The sequence below is a fragment of the Dasypus novemcinctus genome, chromosome 8 (genome assembly GCF_030445035.2).
Source record: "Dasypus novemcinctus isolate mDasNov1 chromosome 8, mDasNov1.1.hap2, whole genome shotgun sequence".
NCBI lineage: Eukaryota > Metazoa > Chordata > Mammalia > Cingulata > Dasypodidae > Dasypus > Dasypus novemcinctus.
This window is the reverse complement of record NC_080680.1, coordinates 107,914,439-107,934,357: the sequence shown is the minus strand read 5'-3', so window position 1 is coordinate 107,934,357 and position 19,919 is coordinate 107,914,439. Positions and strand designations below refer to the sequence as shown.

Genomic DNA, 19,919 nt, shown 5'->3' with positions numbered 1-19,919 from the left:
ATCAAGGGGAGGAGAGAGAGAGAGGGAAAGGGAGAAGAGATGGGGAGGGCTGATCTCTAGAACATTCCAACATTTGCACTTGGAAGGAGAAACCAGCAAATGAGACTGAGATGGACAACCAATAAGGTAGGAAGGAAACCAGGAGGGGGTGGTGTTGCAGAAGCCAAGTGAAAATAGCGTTTCAAGAAAGAGGGAGTGGGAAGTGGATGTGGCTCAGGTAATAGAGCTTCTGCCTACCATATGGGAGGACCTGGGTTTGATCCCTGGGGCCTCCTGGTGAAAAAGAGGAGAAAGCGTGCCCACGCGGTGAGCCAGTGCCTGTGTGAGTGCCCGTGTGGTGAGCCAGTGCCCATGCGAGTGCCCACACAGTGAGCCAGTGCCTGTGCAAGTGAATCACGCAGCAAGATGATGACACAACAAAAGAGAGACGAGGAAAGAGTAAAGGTGAAGCACAGCAGAAACCAGGAACTGAGGTGGTACAATGGACAGGGAACCTCTCTCCACATCAGGGGTCTCCAGGATTGAATCCTGGTGAATCATAGAAGAGAAAATGCAAAGAGAAGACAAAAAAGAGAAATAGATACAGAAGATCACACAGCAAATGGACACAGACAACAAAAACAGCAGGGTGGGAGGAGGGGAAGGGGGAAATAAATATATCTTTAAAAAAAAAAGAGGGAGTGATCAATTGTATAAAATGTGGCTGAGAATTCACGTGAGATGGAGGATGAAAATTGATAATTGGATTAGGCAGAGTGGCAATGACTGACACTGGTGGTTTTAACAAAAATCATTTCAGTGGATTTGTGGAGACATAGCTTTATTGGGGTGGGTTCCAGAGAGACTAGGAGGAAAATAAATAGGGACAGATCTCTTGTGGAATTTGCTATACAAGGGTTCAGAAAAATAGGGCAGTACCTGGAATGGTATGCAGATTAAGGGAAGACAAATACAGAGGTCAATCTTCAAAAGGTATGTGACCATAATGGGAAAAAGGGCAGAGGATATGGTCAGATACAGGTAGGGTGGTTGGATGGAGGAGTGAGAGGTCCTGGAGAAATAATATTCTCGTTGTGAAGGGACAGTGTCAGGCTTTGGTTTCAGGTCATTGGGGAGTCTTCAAGCATACGCACAGCTGTAAGCACAAAGCATGATTTTGTGGTGAGTAAGGAAGTAACTGACCCTGTGAAATTTTAGGGTATGTGGCTGTGGAACAACACACAGAAGCTGTGGAGAAGGTAGAGCTATACAATCCCATGTTTGGGCAAAGGCCACAGGGTGATGATGATAACGTGGGCAAGCCTCTGGAGCAGAGGATGACCTGGAAGCCAAGGGAACTGGGCAGCTTAAGTTAGCGTGGCTCGTGACATCCCAGGATGACAGCAGTAGTGCTGAGTAGAGGAAGCCAGGGAAGTAGGAGTGAGTCACAATCCCTAAGGGATGTGAGGGAGTACCCAAACACAGTATTTGACAGTGACAACACTGAGATGGGTGTGGATTTTTTTGGGAAGTGGGTGATAACTTTTTAAGAAGTGGGAAAAAAAAAATTGCATAAATAGCCTGCCAGTCAGATTTTCCAAATAAAGGGCACATAAAACCATTGTGTGTTTTTTTCAAGCTTAAAATTTTTTGAAATAATTTCAAACTTATAGGACAGGCATGAAAATATAAAACCCATACAGAGAACTCCAAAATACACCCCCTCCCAGATATCCAGATATACCATCTTTTAACATTTTGCCACATTTGACTTGTCATTCTATTTTCTAAACATTGGAGTGTAGGTTAGGAGAAGTGAATTTGAAAATGAAGTTCAAACAATATTCTGGAAGTAGGAGTGGTGAGCCAGAAACGAGCTGAACCCAGAGCCAGGATGTGAACCAGGAGCTACCACCCTCGAGAGACAGAGACCTGGAGCCAGCAGGGGAAAGCTGCTGTCGGTGAGGGGTCAAAAGGGGCACTGGGGAAATACTGACAATTCATAGATATATTCTGGTGATTGATCCATAGGAAGTCCTGAGATCAAGTAGGAAATCATCAGGGAAGGATGAGTCACAGAAGGGTTAAGGCACGCACACGCATCTGACTTTGGTGAAGTCTAAGGATGGCCTAAGTAGGGAGTGGAGGTGCATGGTGGGTCATGAGGAAAAGATGAGGGTTTTAGAGTTCTGGTTTCCCCCTTCCAAGCTGTGTGGCCAAGTTAGTTAGCAAAGTAGTATGCCTTAAATTAGGGTTATTTATGTGAAAGTGACAGAAAACCTACTTTAAGCAAGTTTAAACAATACTGAGGATTTGTTACTTCCCATAACTGAAAATTCCAGAGGAAGAGTAGCACTTTAGAAGTAGTTTGATCGAGCAGCCTGACAATGTCGTCAGGGACCCAGTTTCTTTATATCTCTCTCCTTGACCTTTTATGGTGGTAGCTTTATCCAAAGACTGGCTTCATCACAAGATGGCTGCCAACACCACTTGGGACTTTGTTTCTTTTTACACGTCTATAAAGTGAAAGAGCCCCTTTTTGTAGTATTCTCAGAAAGGTAAAAATGCATCTTTTCTATAAGCCCCAGCAAAACTCTATGGGGTTGAATGTGGGTAATGTGTCCAATCCTGAACCAAGGAAATCCAAGTGGTGCCTGGATTAGGCATGAGTTAATAATGATCCAATCACTGTGGCAAAAGGGAATTAACATGATTGGCTTGGAGCATCTAAGGCCCACTCCTGTTGCTGGGGCAGTCAGCTTCCCCTAAAACACATCAGCTGTATTGGGGAAGGCACAGGCCCAATAAAAATCTGAGAATTGTTAGGAAGGGAGAAAGAAGAGTTAATGCTGAGTAGATTACTAAAAATATCTACTTCACTACCTCATTGCTGTTGTAAAGATTCAGTGAAATACTGTGTGAAGATGCCTTTTCTTTTTCTTTTAAGGTTGACAGAGGTAGAGATAAGAAAGCTGGAGAGAAAACAGGTAGGCAAGGAAGCTGAGGCCCAAGGAATGTGGGGGAAGGTTACAAGAAATTAATGAAGGAGAAAAAAGAGGGAGGTGGGGCTAGAGTGAGAGGTGGATATAAATGTAACACCCCCTCTGTGAATCTGCAACAGAAATGATGAGAATATTCTTTTGGTGGATTGGAAGTCTCCCTTTCCCAGGAGCTGATGAGGGCAGAATTGGTTCCCCTCTTGTCCTGGCCTCTGCTCAAACATTCAGTGGTTCCCAGCTAAGGTGTCTGCTTCACTCCAGAATTCCAGACCCACCAGAAGATGAGTCCAGCCTACCTTTAGCCTCATTTATAATTATCCCCATACAAATCCATGCTCCAGCCAAACTGAACTTCTGGTTGCTTCATAGTGGTCCCTACTCCTGCTCTCCTTCCTGCCTCTGTTCAGCCTTCCCCTTTGCTTTGAATATTAATGTCTTTACTGGATGACATTTTCTCATCTTAAAAGCCAAGTTCAAATGCTTGTTCTCTGATGTAGCCTTCACTGATCCTTACAGGCCCACGTGCTTGTTCTCTCATCAGGTCACAGTCGGTATTAGTCTGCTGGTCTCACCCACTCTAGACTATTAGGTTCTTGAGAACCGAGACTGTTCTCTTCCTCCTCATAGTCCACATTATTTGCTCATTCAAAAAAATAACTGGCGTGTCTACTGTGTATCAGTCACTGTGCAGCGGTGAATAAGGAAAGTACCTAGTAAATATTGTTTGCGTTTAATGCTGCTGGAATGAAACTTGTCTTGTTTGTGAATTGTATCAGTGAATTCATATGCCCTCTTTACTCCTGTATTCTCACTATAACCATATTCATCAAATCCCTTACCTCAGTGGATCTTAAAATCATACAAGGGAATGATTGTGGCTCAAGCAGTTGAGTGCCTGCTTCTCACATGAGAGGTCCCGGGTTCAGTCCCTAGTGCCTCCTAAAACAACAACAACAACAACAAGCAAAACAAATGAAAAAACAACTCAGGGGAGCCTGTGCGGCTCAGTGGTCGAGTGCTGACCTCCCACATACAAGGTCCTGGGCACCACACACACACACACACACACAAAATACATATAAAGGCTTAGTTTCTATTACCAAAGTGAAGCCAAGAACTGAGACAACTTAATGAGACAACTCATAGATTGTTCAGGAAAAAATCTGCCTTTGAAATTTTTGTGTCAGTACATTTCTTATGCCAGAATCATACTACTCTATCTCATAATTACAAAGCACTTGACCATTTTTCAAAATCAGTTAACTATATTGTTATATTGCTTAACAGTGGCTTTCAAAACTTTTTGCCATGACTCACAGTAAAAAAAAAAATGCAGGTTACATCATGACACAGGTCATGTATATACAGTCAGTGAATATTTATGTACTGAATACCAAACATTACTCTAAGCAGAATACAGCTGTGAGGAAGGAGGAAGAAAGGGAGGGAGGAAGTAAGGAAGGAAGGAAAAGAAACAGAAAAATCCCTGTCCTAAAAAACCTTGCATATGAGTGGAACAAACAAAAATTAAAACATATATATATATACTTATAAACGCACAGAAAGAGAAGATTCATGAAACAAAACTTATTACCTGCAATGCATTCTGATGGTTTCTATTCTTTTATTTTTCCAATAAAATGCTGGTCGCACTCCATTAAACCATTAAATTGGCTTCTCAACTACTAATAGGGTGAGACCTGCAATATGAAAAATACTGGTCTGGACAATTTGTGAAGCAGGTAGATTAATCTCTTTTACAAATGGAGTGACATGAAAAGAGGTTAAGTGAGTCATCCAAGTTCACACACAATCCCAGGGAGATTTCACCTCGAGGCTCCTGACTGGAGTCCCCTCTGCCCTTTCCATTACCCTCTGCAGCCTTATTAAGTGTTTTAGTTCCCATTTTTCTTGATTATAAAATAGTGACCTTTGCCTGGAGCAGGTCTTCCTTCCCTTGCCAGATAAAATCATATTAAAGCTTCTAGGTGTATCCAGAACACTACCGATCCCAGAGGCCTCTCTCGGGCTACTAGCTGCCTTCTAGTATGCTTTAGAATAACTGGTTGGGGCTCCTCTCTCCTGTGACATCCATAAGGGCAGAGACTGCCTCCTTCACCTTTCTGTCCCCCAAAGCTCAGTGCTTTACAGACTGCCTATTAATGAATACATATAGAATTGAAGTGAAGTAACTCAGAGAATGGGGGAAGGAAGGAAGGAGTGCTTCACTCTGGGAACAGAGCAGACTAACCAGGATTGTAGGATTTAGGCAACATGTATTTAAAAGGCTGAGACTGGAAAAGATTACCACTGGGGAAAAAAGTTCTCTGCACCTGGATTACAAAAGGCAATTATGTAAAAACTATACAATCCAAACTTATCTCCCAAATATTAGTACAGTTATCCCTTCAACATCATGACTTTTCCCATGACAGTTTCAATATATGACAGGTCAGCATAAGAAATTAAATGGGAATTTTTTGGAAGTTTTGTAGAAGCCACAGACATAGAAAATGTTTAGAAACTCAGAAATACTGTACAATAAAATATATGTGTATTGTATTGTATAATATCACCTATGACCAAATAACCCAAATTTACAATAAGATACTGTAAACATTCCATAAAAGAAAAAGGAAAAATATAGGCTTCATCTCTGGTACAAAGGGAGAGCCAAAAAATTTTACAGATTTTCCAGATCATGGGGATGCCATGCACCTAACACCGGGATGTGGGAGAGATTATTGTAGATATAGAACCATGCTACCTGCTGTGAATCACAAAGAACAGAAACTTAGTAAAATTAAAGAAAGAAAATGGTGGAGGGTCACTATGAGGAGGTCCAAAGAATAGCTAGGTGGGCTTGAGAAAGGACAGGGGCCAGAGACACCCCCCACTACGCCCTGGGAAGCCCTCAGCAGTGATTCACATATGCTTTAATGGTGACCATCACAATGGGGACAGTTGCCAACTCATCCAAACGCAGGGCATCAGATCAAATTCCCAGAGACAAAGAACTGGAATGACATAGCCAAGTCTAGAATTGTCCACCCCTACTTCCATTAGTTTGGGTAAGATGGGGCTATATTTGGTGCAAATATCTAGGGAAGGAAGGGGAAAGAAAACTTTTTGAAAAGGGAGTTGAACTTGGACTGATTACTGACCGAAACTGAAAGTTTTAAGTTTAAATTTTGTCCCACCACCAGAGATGATGGGAACTGAAGGCCAAGATGAGGTCAGCTATAAAAAATTTACAAAATACTCTAGGATGTAATGTAAAATATAATTTCAATCCTATTAAGAGAGAAAAATGTAGATTTTGGCTAAATGACCTCTAAGTTTCTGATATCTACAAATCAATTATTTTATAAATATATCATGAAAATTTTGCACAAGACATGTTCAAGAATTCTCTAGTCCATGGCTTTCATACCTTATTTTGAATCAGAAGTTCTAATTCTGTAGCATAAGGGTAGGGTACAGAATTGGCATATTTAAATAATCATCCCAGAATCTGGTTCTTACTGAGAAACGTGCTTAACTACTTCCTACTTCAAGTAATTAAAGAGGAGTTCAACTTGCACAATAATTTTTAAATTAGAACCCAAACAGACAATAAGAACATATAGGCATAGCATTTACATAGGAACACTCAATATGAGCACATACAAATTTTAAAACCACCGAATTTCTTATAATTGTTTTTAAATGTATTTAATCATTTACAGTGATATATTTTTACAAACTGTTGTTTAAGTCTGGTTGGTGATTTAGTCTAATCTTGGGTTTTCTTTTAAAATTGATAATAGAGGAACTACCTATGAATTCACAAAGAATATTTCAGGATATACTCAAAAAGTTGCACTGACATCAATCCTATAAACAGCAAATATGAAGGGTGACTTATTTAAGTCTTTCAGTTCACATTTTTAAAAGGCACCCTCATTTGTTTAAGTTAAGTGCTATAGAAATGGTTCTTGACAGTCCATTGTAGACATGGGCAGAATGAATTAAAATCAAACTGCATTACAAAGGAGTTAGTCACAGGTAACAAATAGATTCCTCAGATGATACCACTTCCAAAGCTCTCATTATCTTGCCTATCCTCCTTTACACTTTCATTTGTACGTACCTTTCTTTTAAAAGAGCCCAAAATATAAAGGTTCATCAAAATTCTGAAAGTCACAGTTTGTATAAGCACTGGATAATAGTAGCTTTGGCATTTGATATTATAAAGTCACTTTCTTTACAAATATTTCCTTCATTCTGGGTCAAGGCGAGGTAAAACTGGAAGAATAAGATTCCCAAATGCAGAGTCTTGGGTTATGAAATATCCTGATGAATGTGCATGAGCATGCTAGAAGGATTAAAAAAAAAAAAAAAGAAATGTCAATTAGGCTATTAAGTCACAATTTTTCAACCAAGGCCTTAAAATTACTTATCTACTGTGAGTGGTTGAGACCAAATTCATTGAAAAAATCAGTTCTTGTGTAAATACACAGAAGATGGACAATAATAAAGGATTCATATTAACATGTTGTACCAGGTACTCCTTTATCATCCCCACCAGCCTCCCTATAATTCTCTTCAGTCAATAAATGAGTCCAAGACATGAATTGCTTTGTTCCTTGGACTGGAGAAAACGAGTAACAAAGATCCCATGGTACTATGCTTTTGAGCAACAAAGCAGGACCTTGAGAATGAGGGGCAGTAACTGGAAAGAGTAGGGAGAAAAGCCAGCTGAGTACTAGCGATTATGATACCAGAATTTTGTAGAGAACACTGGCATGTAAATAACAGAAATCCACTAGTGATTTCCCTCTGTCACTAAAGAAAAGAGGACTGTGTTTAGGTTGTCTGAAGGGATGATCTCTAAGTTCCTTTCCAATCCTGAGATTCTAAGGTTTAAAAGCATAGGGAGGGGGAAACGGACTTTGGCCCAGTGGTTAGGGCGTCCGTCTACCATATGGGAGGTCCGCGGTTCAAATCCCGGGCCTCCTTGACCCGTGTGGAGCTGGCCATGCGCAGTGCTGATGCGCGCAAGGAGTGCCGTGCCACACAAGGGTGTCCCCCGCGTGGGGGAGCCCCACGCGCAAGGAGTGCGCCCATGAGGAAAGCCGCCCAGCGTGAAAAGAAAGAGCAGCCTGCCCAGGAATGGCGCCGCCCACACTTCCCGTGCCGCTGACAACAACAGACAACAACAGAAGCGGACAAAGAAACAAGACGCAGCAAATAGACACCAAGAACAGACAACCAGGGGAGGGGGGGAAATTAAATAAATAAATAAATCTTTAAAAAAATAATAATAATAAAAAAATAAAAGCATAGGTAGGGAAGCAGATGTGGCTCAAGCAATTGGGCTCCCATCTACCATATGAGAGGTCCAGGGTTCGATACCCAGGGCCTCCTGGTGAAGGCAAGCTGTCCCCGCGAAGTACTGGCCCAAGCAGAGTACTGCCCCATGCAGGAGTGCTGCCCCGCTTGGAGTGCTGGCATGGCATGATGATGCAACAAAAAGAGACACAGAGGAGAGATAATGAGAGACAGAGCAGACCAGGGAGCTGAGGTGGTGCAAGAGAATGATTGCCTCTCTCCCACTCCAGAAGGTCCCAGGATCGGTTCCTGGAGCCGCCTAATGAGAATACAAGCAGACACAGAAGAACACACAGTGAATGGACACAAAGAGCAGACAATGGAAGGAGGGGGGAAGAGAAGGAAAAAAAAAGCAAAGGGAGCAGATGTAGTGGTTGAGTGCCTGCTTTCCACATACGAAGTCCTGTTTTTGATCCCCGGTGCCTCCTAAAACAAACAAATGTAAAAACCAACTCTCGAATGTAAAAAACTACTCTCTCATTGGGGAGTAGATGTAGCTCAGTGGTTGAGCAACTGCTTCCCATGTACGAAGTCCTGGGTTCAATCCCTGGTACCTCCTAAAAAATAAAATAATTTAAAAAATAAAGTAGTGAAACAAAATAAAATCATAGGCCATTCAATTGCATCTATTAAAAAAATGATGTCTTATCCAAGGCCTCAGGGATCCTTAATTATCTAAGATCATTGTCATATGAAAACTGTTTATTACTATGAAAAAACATTGTTTTAAATTGATGGAATATCACATTCCTAATCCTGTGGTAATAATCTTTAAACATTTCCTATACAACACTCATGCTGACCAATAAAAGAAATCCAAAAAACAATAATAAACCAGTAAGGCTATCAATGGATGTAATAATATGGCATGGGAAACGGACTTTGGCCAGTGGTTAGGGCGTCCGTCTACCACATGGGAGGTGCGCAGTTCAAGCCCCGGGCCTCCTTGACCCGTGTGGAGCTGGCCCATGCGCAGTGCTGATGCGCGCAAGGAGTGCCGTGCTACACAGGGGTGTCCCCCGCGTAGGGGAGCCCTACGCGCAAGGAGTGCACCCATAAGGAGAGCTGCCCAGCGCGAAGGAGGGAGCAGCCTGCCGAGGAATGGCGCCGCCCACACTTCCCGTGCCGCTGGCGACAACAGAAGCGGACAAAGAAACAAGACACAGCAAAAAGACACAGAAAACAGACAACCGGGGGAGGAGGGCGGAATTAAATAAATAAAAATAAATCTTAAAAAAATAATAATAATATGGCATATTTGAAAAAACATACACTACTAAACCACCACCTTCAGTTGTGAAGACTGTTGTGTCCATCCAAATATCTTAAAACTCTTTCATGCACAAGCAATTCAACTCCTTGGCAGGTACGGCAGCGAATCAACCATGGCTATGTCAATGCCTTAAAAGATACTTTCATTATGGCTGTGCTGGTCCTTCAAATCCTTGGTGCCCTGACTGAACATCAGCAAAACCACTACAATTATGGGTGGAACATTTTTATTGATATTGCTCTACTGAAATACAAAAGAATGCTGGTTTCACTTTGCTCACCTGCAGAGCTGCCTTCTGTTGGGCTGCAATGTGCTGCTGCTCAGCATGATCACGGAAGTCCTTATTAAGAGCTGGCCTGGAGAGCGCAATGCTAAAATGAGAATCTTAGTTACCCAGCTGTTTAGGACAGGGACTTCCTTACTTCTGAAGCACATTTTTCACTACAGATTCTTTATAGGGATAAAAAATGATCTTCCAGAATAAAAGTCCTTTTCCCTTCCCCCACTATCTACACTAATTTACATAAAGACCTTCGTTGGGAATCCACTTGGCACAGTTTGCTCCTTGGAAGGAATGCCACACTTCGCTTAGTTCAGACCAGACTCAACAATGTAGGAAGGGGAGCAGATATGGCTTAAGCGGTTGAGGTCCTGCTTCCCACATATGAGGTCCTGGGTTCATACCCTGGCCCCAGTACCTAAAAATAAAAAAAGAGAAAGCCTTTGCCATTTACTGGGGGTTCATGTGTTCTCTTTTCATTTATAATGTATGATTCCCCTACTTTAAAACAGATTTGAGGGACTCTCATCTCTCATGAACCCCATTAACATTACTTTTGAAAATTATTAAAACAAATCACGATATTAATAAATAGGAAAGCCACACTTCTGATGTGTGTGTGTAATAATTAAAACTTAAATAATCAAAATCATGTTCTAATCAGGTTGAACTATTAGGAATAAATAATCAAAGTTAGAGGCACTCATTCACCAAACTGCAGAGCAGCTTTTATGTGTGTGGCTCTGTGCTTACACTAGGGGTATAAAATTAGGCAAGACAAAGCTCAGAGGCAAACATCCAATTATGAAAAAATATGACACACACTATCTGGGAACTAATAAACATATCTAATGCAGCTGGAAGGATAATGCTCAGGAAAAACTTAGTGAAAATTAGATTTAAGATGAAAACTGAAGAAATGAATGTTTCTGGCAGAAGGGACAGCATGTGAAAAGGCCCAGGGTGGAAGAGATTGACATAACGAAAGTTAGATTTCAGGAGGACTGAAAGTCTGGGTTGGGGAGGGGTGAAGTGAGAGGGCAAGAAATGAGGCTGAGGAGGAAGGTAGGTACCAAGATAAGAAGAGCCTTGTGAAATAAATTAAGATGTATAGAGCTTATCCTAACAGTAGTAAGAGGCTGCCAAAGAGTTTTAAGGAGGGGAGTGACATGATCAGAAATATCACACTATGGTTCAGAAAGAGCAGTGCTATAGCAGACAATATTGGCTGCCTCCTCGACATTTGTTCACCTCTTCTCTTCCTTGTAATGGAACCCAGATTTGTTTTAAAGGTCAGTGGTCCCATGTTTCAGGCCAGACTCAGGCTCAGCCCTAACTCCAGCTCCAGTCCCAGAAGGTAAACCTTGACTGGTGCTGGTTGCTGGTTTAGACAAGACAAAGGTATGTAATCAGAGCAATGGAAATTGATGGGTAGTCCAAAGGCTTCTGAGAACATTTTCCTCATTCTTACAAAAGGGACATACAATCGGAACCTTTCCAGCCTCTGCCTCTATAGTGGCTCAGTAAGGAGTGATGCCTTGGCTACTGCAGTCATAATTTGACCTTGAGTGAGCCGCTCACCCACGAAGGAAGGCAGACAGGAAAGATAAGAGGAACCTGGATCATAAGAGGAACCTGGATCACTGCTGACACTGCTGTGCCACTGAATTAACCTGTTCTAGAACTACTTTATCTTCACAGTCCTGGTTAACATATATCCTAATATTTGTACCAATTTTATTGATTTTCTGTTACTTCCAGATGAAAGGACCCAGCTGATGAATATATTCAAGAGAAGCAAGACTATGAAAAATTCAGAAAGGAAGCTTGATAGTAATTGGGGCACATACTGGGAGTGGCCATGGACCAGAATAGCATCAGGAGCAATGGAGAAAAATGGGCAGATTTGAGACACATTTCAAAGTATCATCACAGAAAAATGATAAATGCTTGCAGATAGGGAATAACAAATAATTAAAGTTCACATTTCTGATTTTGGTACCTAGCAGATGGGAGATTTATAAGCACCCAAATCATGACAGTGTCCTCCTATTATTATTATTATACTCTAAGAGTAAGTGGATGGAGCCAAGGAAAGAGAATATTTGAAGGAGGGAGTGGTCAGTGGTATCAACACTAAAGTGTCTATTAAGAAAAGGATTTGGTCCACCAGATTTGGCTGCAAGTTGGTTATGGTGATCTGGACCAAGAACATATTCTATGTTTTGGACAGTAGAGCAGACAGGAAGTTAGACTGCAGTGGACTGAGGAGTGAATGATAAGTGAGAAAGTAGAAATAAGTAGATATAACTACTTCAAGAATTTTGACCGAAAATCAGAGGGGAGGAATAAAATGTTACCTTCTTTGCAGACTGCTTTAAAAAAAAATGAGCCACTGGCAATTTCAGTAACAAAAATTATACAAAACCCTCTTCTTTTTAGAAAAGAAGATTGTAAGAGAAATTGAACACTCTAGTTAATATCTAGTCTAATTCTTTCAAATCTACCTAGGAAACAAAACATCATATATAAATTCCAATGTTAAAGAAATAAACAATTGTGTTATTTTGTCCAATAATTTTTTTTATCACTGAATCAAACCACATTCTTCTTTAAAAATTCTGTATATGTAACATAAAACAAAGTCAATTAAAACAAGATAGGTATTTCATCTATTCTGTTGAAGAAGTCAATACCTAGCTCCAGGATGGTTTGTTGAAGACTGGTTCTGCATAAGTAATTTCCTTTTCTCTTTGTCCAGTTCTGCCAAGATGGCTACTCTATTTTTATTTTGAAAACCTAAAAGAGAGAAAAATAAGAAACATTTTAGAGCTCTTTTATAAACCTAGGCCATCTATAACCCAGAAAACAAAATGTCTATTCTGACATGATAATGAGCACACTGGTTCTGAGAGTAGTTTCCCCAGATGGGTCCTGTTCCCCTTCACATATTTCCCGTAACTTTCAAGAGCTAACACAATTCATAGGCACACATGCAAAGTATAAGACTGACCAAAGGCTTAAATTTTAGACTTAGTACTTAAGAACATTCATCACCAAAGTGTGATTATAGTACTTGGTTTTTATCAAAAGCACTGTAGTCCTAAACAGAGCAGGGACCAATCTCTAACCCTGCAGTCAATCTCTGGGAGTAGATTTTCCTTAGTTCTTTGTGAATGCCTCTTCCACGAAAAAGCATGAGACATCCTCAGATTAAAAATGTATTTCTTTTACTCAACTGCTTTCATTTAGAAATGATATAGTCTTTAAGGAACAAGTCAAAGAAGTGCAACTGACCAGAAAGCATTTCTAAGAAAGATATGGAGCATAACTGGCTGGATAGAAAGAGATGTCTCTTTTATGAAATAATGGTGGCCTTGATTTTGAGCTTCACACTTGCATAAGATCTAGAGCAGAGGTTGCAAAGTTGTGGTCCAAATGCAGCATCCAGCTAGGTTTTAAAAATTTGAATTAGATGCCAACAGGTAAACTAATTTAGAGACTCACAACAAATTCCCAGATTTCTAGCTTCTTTTGAAGTATCTCCAGCTCTGGCAAGGAGGTATGGGGGAAAACATTTTTCAAGCAAAGCATACCCTCACTACTGAGCACTCCTGAGGGCAGCCACAACATGAGGGATTCTAAGAATTTTAATACTGCTTGTATTATAAAGAGGAGAATCGAGTGGTAGGGTGCGTAGTGCCTCCTCTTTTGAGGAAAGGGATAGAAATTGGGGGGCGGTGCAGGATGTCCAAGGAGCATTTGCACTGAGGTGGGCTGCACTAAAAGCAACTGGAGTTTACAGCCTTTTCCACTAACCATACTCTTAAACCAGGCATCAGCTTACTGGCTGCAGCCAGGACTTTGGAGAACAGTGTCTTTGTCATAGTCTTTTAAAGGTTTTATCATCTCCCATTTTCCTCTCTCCCCTCTCATCCTCATGCCATCAACTTGTCATCCAATGCTAGTAAGAGCAGACTCCCTCTTTTGTGATTAGATAACTCACACTTAGGCACACTAGTACTTCTGGGAAGATGGCTTTGTGAGCCTTCCAGATGATTCATGTACTCCAATCCCTAGAAAGCAATTGCCCTTTCTAGCCCAACCTCTCACTTACTCAGTTCTCCAGGGAAGAAGCCCTATGGGCTCTAACATCCCACCCTGTCATTACCCACACCTCCCACCCTGGCAGACAGGCATGTCTCAGGAGAAGTTTTCTGTTTAAGTGAAGGCTTAATAAATGAGGACAGCCAGACTGTCAAGAATATGCCTCTTATGCAACTGCTAGTTTCTGAAAGAACAGTAAGAAGGTATTTTCTATCTCAATTTAGGATAGAGTGAAGAAATGAGGCAGAATAATAATAGGAGATAGTAAAATCTGAATCAATGAAAAAGTCCTCCCAGGGTCTCAGAACAAGACTTATTAAAGCATCATATTCTATGGAAATCCTTCCATAAACAGTTGTTATTTGCCTGAGATAGCTTGTTTGAAGTCTCCAAAGGTGGCAGATTAACTCATGTTAAATGAAAGGGTTAAAGTGGACCTCAAAGGCTCCTTGCAGCTCTAACACATGAAGATTCCAGAATTTTCCCAAGTATCTGCAGCCCTGAGAATTCTCAGCTATCTTAATAGTTGAAAATATTTATGCTGGTGAATGCTAATGCTATAGTAAAGGATGCCATAGGTAATAATAATTGAAACTTTGTCAAAATACTGTTAACAAAATAACATTATCAAAGCAATATATAATTAATGAATCTACTGATTTAGAGAATCAGAAATAACTATCTGGAGGGTGTAGAAAAACAGAGGCAGAGATGAAGTGTGTCACCACTCCAATACCCAACACCATTTGGAATGCGACTGCATCCCAATTTTATAGAGAAGGCAGGTCAGATAACTATATTGAGGAGCAGATAAACAGCTTATTTCTTTCTGGTATTTTGGAATATCACAGTGACTCTCACTCAATAAATCACTGTATGGTAGACTTTGATAATGTTTGAATTCTAAGCTACAGTATTCTGTTTACTGATTTTCTGAATTTCAAGACCCAACTGAGACATGTTTTAAGAAATGCTTTCATACTTTTAAAAAAATGTTACTTGCTATTTTTATTTAAAATAGATTCTCTTTTTTAGAATCAGAATTAAATCTAAAATGTATGGATGTTTGTCATGTAATACCAAACAAGTAGAATGGAGTAATAGCTCAATCTTAGCCATTAGAAATTTAAGGTGAATGTACTTCCCCACTTGGTCTCAATGACTGGGTCTAATTACTCTAAGCCAGAGGTTTCCAAACTTTGAGTTCACAGTGCCCTTAGTATGTCTGTACTTTCTGCACGTCCCTAAGTCAAAAGAAATAATTTTCTGTTTATTAAGGAGGTAGGTCCAAACATTCTAATATGTATATATGTCCCAATGTTGCATAGTTGTTTTTAAATACAATGCATATAAATGGAAAGAAACACATTTTTATTTCATTTTAAAATAGCCACAATTACTTATTAATGGGATGTTTCCGCCTAGGTAATGTATGAATTCTCAAGCTTTGGAATTAATTCGGACACCACCATTCTCATTCCCCTTCCACACTGATTTTCACATGGTACTTGTTCTCTTATCAAAGCGACTGCCAAAATCCCAACTTCAAAAAGGAATGGTGTCATTGAGAAGAATGTGGTGGACTGGTAAAAGTGTAAATAAACTTCATTAAGCTAGCTGACAGAGTCCAACAACTGTCAAGTATTGCTGTGTTTCACTGGAAAACTTAAATACCCAAAGGGGTTCTGAGAATTCTCTGTCATGCCTTAGGGCACCTTGGTGCAAATCACAGCCTTGGACCTTTTCTTCAACTACCTCCCCAAAGCAACTGATGAATAACTTCATTCTCATTTCATCAGGGCAATGTTCCAAATGGGTCTAAAATTTAGGTATTATATAAATAAGGCAATAATAAAATATTTTCAACCATTAAATAATCTCTTCTAAATTATGGCCTGTTTTTAATTAGGATGACCAACCATCACAAACCATAAGCAACAACTCACATTTACATAATTAGGAGTATTATGTAAACATAATAGCATAACCACGATAAGAGAACTTTTTTTGTTTTCATTTTAGGAGGTACCAGGGATTGAACCCAGAACCTTGTACATGGGAAGCAGGCACTCAACCACTTGAGCTATATCTACTCCCTAAGAACTTTTATCTTTAACTTATGTTTAACTTATTAAATTGTCTGTATTTAACCATTTTCTACCTATGAAAACAATTTCATATGATTCACCAACTTTTTAAAAAATCACACACTTAGGTGTCTTTCTGGGCTTGGTCAATGAGCAACAGCCTCGTTTTTTAAAAATTCATGCATGTTTGACACTCAGCACAGGTAGTTCTAAATGTTAACCATGGAAACTCAAGAATGAAAATCTGAAACTAGAGGCTCTAAATTAATATTAATACAGTTCCTTTGACTTTCAGAGTTCTTATAAAAGCAGTCCACTAAGGAGAACTGTTATCCTTAGTAAGATTGTTATCCAGGGAAACGGACTTTGGCCCAGTGGTTAGGGCGTCCGTCTACCATATGGGAGGTCCGCGGTTCAAACCCCGGGCCTCCTTGACCCGTGTGGAGCTGGCCCATGCGCAGTGCTGATGCGCGCAAGGAGTGCCGTGCCACACAGGGGTGTGTCCCCCGCGTAGGGGAGCCCCATGCGCAAGGAGTGCACCCATAAGGAGAGCCGCCCAGCGCGAAGGAGGGAGCAGCCTGCCGAGGAATGGCGCCGCCCACACTTCCCGTGCCGCTGACAACAACAGAAGCGGACAAAGAAACAAGACGCAGCAAAAAGACACAGAAAACAGACAACCGGGGGAGGGGAAGGGAATTAAAATAAATAAAAATAAATCTTTAAAAAAAAAAAAAAAAGATTGTTATCCAAACAGCAAAATCATTAGAGATGATCTGATAATGGATCAGACAGACAGGCACAGAATATTGAGATTACTGATTTTAGACAATAGAAATGTCCCTAAAGGTTACACAATAAAAATTAAGGTAAGATAATTACAGAAGGACATGTTTAAATATACTGGAACTTGTTATTTAAAAGAATCAAAAGATGAGTTTTTTGGAATGCTTTCCAAAGAAATTAGTACTCTCTGGTTTGTATATACAAAATTTCATACTTTTAAAGCAAGTTACACCACCACTAGCTACATTTCCAACTATACACAAGACTTTCTTCCTTTTCTCAGAAGGGGCTAATGCATTCTTAGAAGACACTTAAAAAGTTCCATCTATTTAGAAATAGTATAAATATAGAGTAGATAATTCTTGAAAAGCAACTTTTAAAAATATGACATCATCAATGTGATGAGCAAAGTAAGTTATCACACTTGCAAATAATCATGTGCTGTTTACAAAAATAGCAATTTCCCTCAACATTAATTTGTTTACAAAAAATGTTTTAGGGACAATGTCAGTTAAGTCAATTTAAGTACATAAAAATTACATGTTGAAGTGCAGCAAACAATAGAAAAAATCTTTAAAAGATAATTTGATCAGTAATGTTCAGATAAAACAACCGAGCTTTTCAGTTCTCTTCAATGTAAATCAATTTATATAAGTTATTTTTTTTAATGTCTATAATCTGATCAGTAATATTGAAAAGGACAGTCTCATGAAAATGCACCATTTTTGTTTCCAAAGTGCACAGGAGTGAGGGAGCATAGGAAAGAGGAAATTAAACAATATAAAATGCTTATACTGCAAGTGAAAAGAGGACATTTAAAAACTTACTATTTAAATGAATTTGAAGAGTAATTTTCAAAGGAACTAAAAATATATAAGCATTAAAGTATATGATACAAATATAAAGCAGCAAATGATTTTCAAATAAAACACCCAGCTGATGTGCTAGGATGGTAAGACTGAATATGAAAATGGAAAACAACCTTGAGTTCAATAAAAAATATCTCAAGATATATTAATCACTCTTCCTCTGTTTAACATTTGAAATCAAAGTTGAACTTTTTTTTGAAGATTTATTTTTATTTATTTCTCTCCCCATTCCCCCCCCCCCCCCCCACCCTGGTTGTCTGCTCTCTGTCTCTGTTTTGCTACATCTTCTTTGTCCGCTTCTGCTGTTGTCAGCGGCACGGAAATTTGTGTTTCTTTTTGTTGTGTCATCTTGCTGCCTCAGCTCTCCATGTATGCGGCACCACTCCTGGGCAGGCTGCACTTTCTTTCGTGCTGGGCGGCTCTACTTACAGGGTGCACTCCTTGCACTCCTTGCACGTGGGGCTCCCCTACGCAGGGGACACCCCTGTGTGGCAGGGCACTCCTTGCGCACATCAGCACTGCGCATGCAGCGGGCTTGGCCCAGTGGTTAGGGCGTCCGCCTACCACATGGGAGGTCCGCGGTTCAAATCCCGGGCCTCCTTGACCCATGTGGAGCTGGCCCATGCTCAGTGATGATGCGCACAGGGAGTGCCCTGCCATGCTTGGGTGTCCCACGTGAAGGGGAGCCCCACGTGCAAGGAGTGCAAGGAGTTCACCCTGTAAGTAGAGCCGCCCAGCACGAAAGAAAGTGCAGCCTGCCCAGGAATGGTGCCGCACACACGGAGAGCTGACACAACAAGATGACACAACAAAAAGAAACACAAATTCCCGTGCCGCTGACAACAACAGAAGCTGACAAAGAAGATGTAGCAAAATAGAGACAGAGAGCAGACAACCGGATGGGGAGGGGAGAAAAATAAATAAATAAATAAATCTTAAAAAAAAAAATTAAATTGGACTACAATTATTACCACATACCCTGAGAAACATCTTTTACTGTTTTGTCACTACAATGGCCAACAACAATGCCTTCCTCCTTCCTGTCAACTCTATGTGGAACACATTTTGATCTCTAATACTATTCTCCATTAAAAGGAACCAGGGCCCTATGGCGAGTACTAGTTTGGTGTCTTAGGTCAGGAAAAAAATCATGATGGGTCTGGAATAGCTTGTTGTCAGAAGCCTTTAAAAAAGGCCCAGAGTAGTGCTGAAAGGACTAATAAGCCAGTTTGAGGATATCCAGGCTGACACAATTTGAACATCGAAAAAAAAAAAGTATAGCTAAATGGAATAAATTGAGTCTATGAAAAGCCATGAATTCATAATGAAATGCAAAAGGGAAAATTAAAGTACATAAAAAAATAGTTGTAATACAAAAGAAGGGTGATATAACAGGGTAATTAACATCTTACTATGTCAGGATTTGGTGAGTGCCAACATTTAGGCGTTTGGTTTCTCCTAGTAAGTACATGCATGTGTATTGCATAGTTGTGTACTTCTTTGTTTTGGTGCAAGGAGGGAAGGGTGGATAAGCCAAATAGTCCCATAAAGCACCCCATGTACCAAGAACAGGAAAGTCACATCATTGCAGGTTCTCACATATGCAAACCATTTAGAAGGAGATCAGTGGCTGATGAGCACCCATGACCACCAATGGCCAAGGACAAACCATTAGTTCTAAATGATGAATTAACCAAGTATCCTAAAGATAACTCTACAGACTTGATCTCTGATATTCTGGGAGATGAAACTTCTATAATTCCTGGCAATAATGCTACCAGAAAAGGTCAATTCATAATGATAACAGAGAACAGGTTAAGAAACACTGATCTCACAAAATATAAGTATTTCAACTCCAAGAATAGAAACTAAAAATCTACAAGAAAGGCATGAGCTTTTAAAAAATCCCATTGGGGAGTGGATGTGGTGCAAGAGGTTGAGTAGCCTGCTTCCCACATGGGAGGTCCCAGGTTTGGGTCCTGCTGCCTCTCAAAAAGAAAAACAAGCAAAACAAAAGATAAAACCAACTTAGGGGAGACAATGTGGCTTAGAGGTTGACAGCTTCCCACATATGAGTTCCCAGTACCTAAAAAAAATTAAAAATTAAAATAAAAAAATCCCATTACCTTAGCAGGTAAAGTTTAATTATAGAAGGGACGCAGCCTAATG

At 40.2% G+C, this 19,919-nt stretch overlaps 2 protein-coding genes across 3 annotated transcripts in view; one reads left to right on the top strand and one right to left on the bottom strand.

Annotated features, from left to right (window-relative positions):
- The window catches only part of SNX30 (sorting nexin family member 30), a 389,251-nt gene that overhangs the window by 191,323 nt on the left and 178,009 nt on the right, over positions 1 to 19,919 (top strand). The gene's annotated exons all lie outside the window — the stretch shown is intronic.
- Positions 2,909 to 19,919, bottom strand: part of INIP (INTS3 and NABP interacting protein) — a 44,714-nt gene continuing 27,703 nt past the window's right edge. For both annotated transcript variants that reach the window (XM_071217055.1, XM_012518088.4), the window contains 3 exons: positions 12,601 to 12,703; positions 9,905 to 9,995; positions 2,909 to 7,335 (listed from right to left, as the gene is read on the bottom strand). In XM_071217055.1, the coding sequence (XP_071073156.1) occupies positions 7,240 to 7,335; positions 9,905 to 9,995; positions 12,601 to 12,703 (290 nt within the window). In that variant the 3' untranslated portion in view covers positions 2,909 to 7,239. The remainder of the gene's footprint in view (positions 7,336 to 9,904; positions 9,996 to 12,600; positions 12,704 to 19,919) is intronic.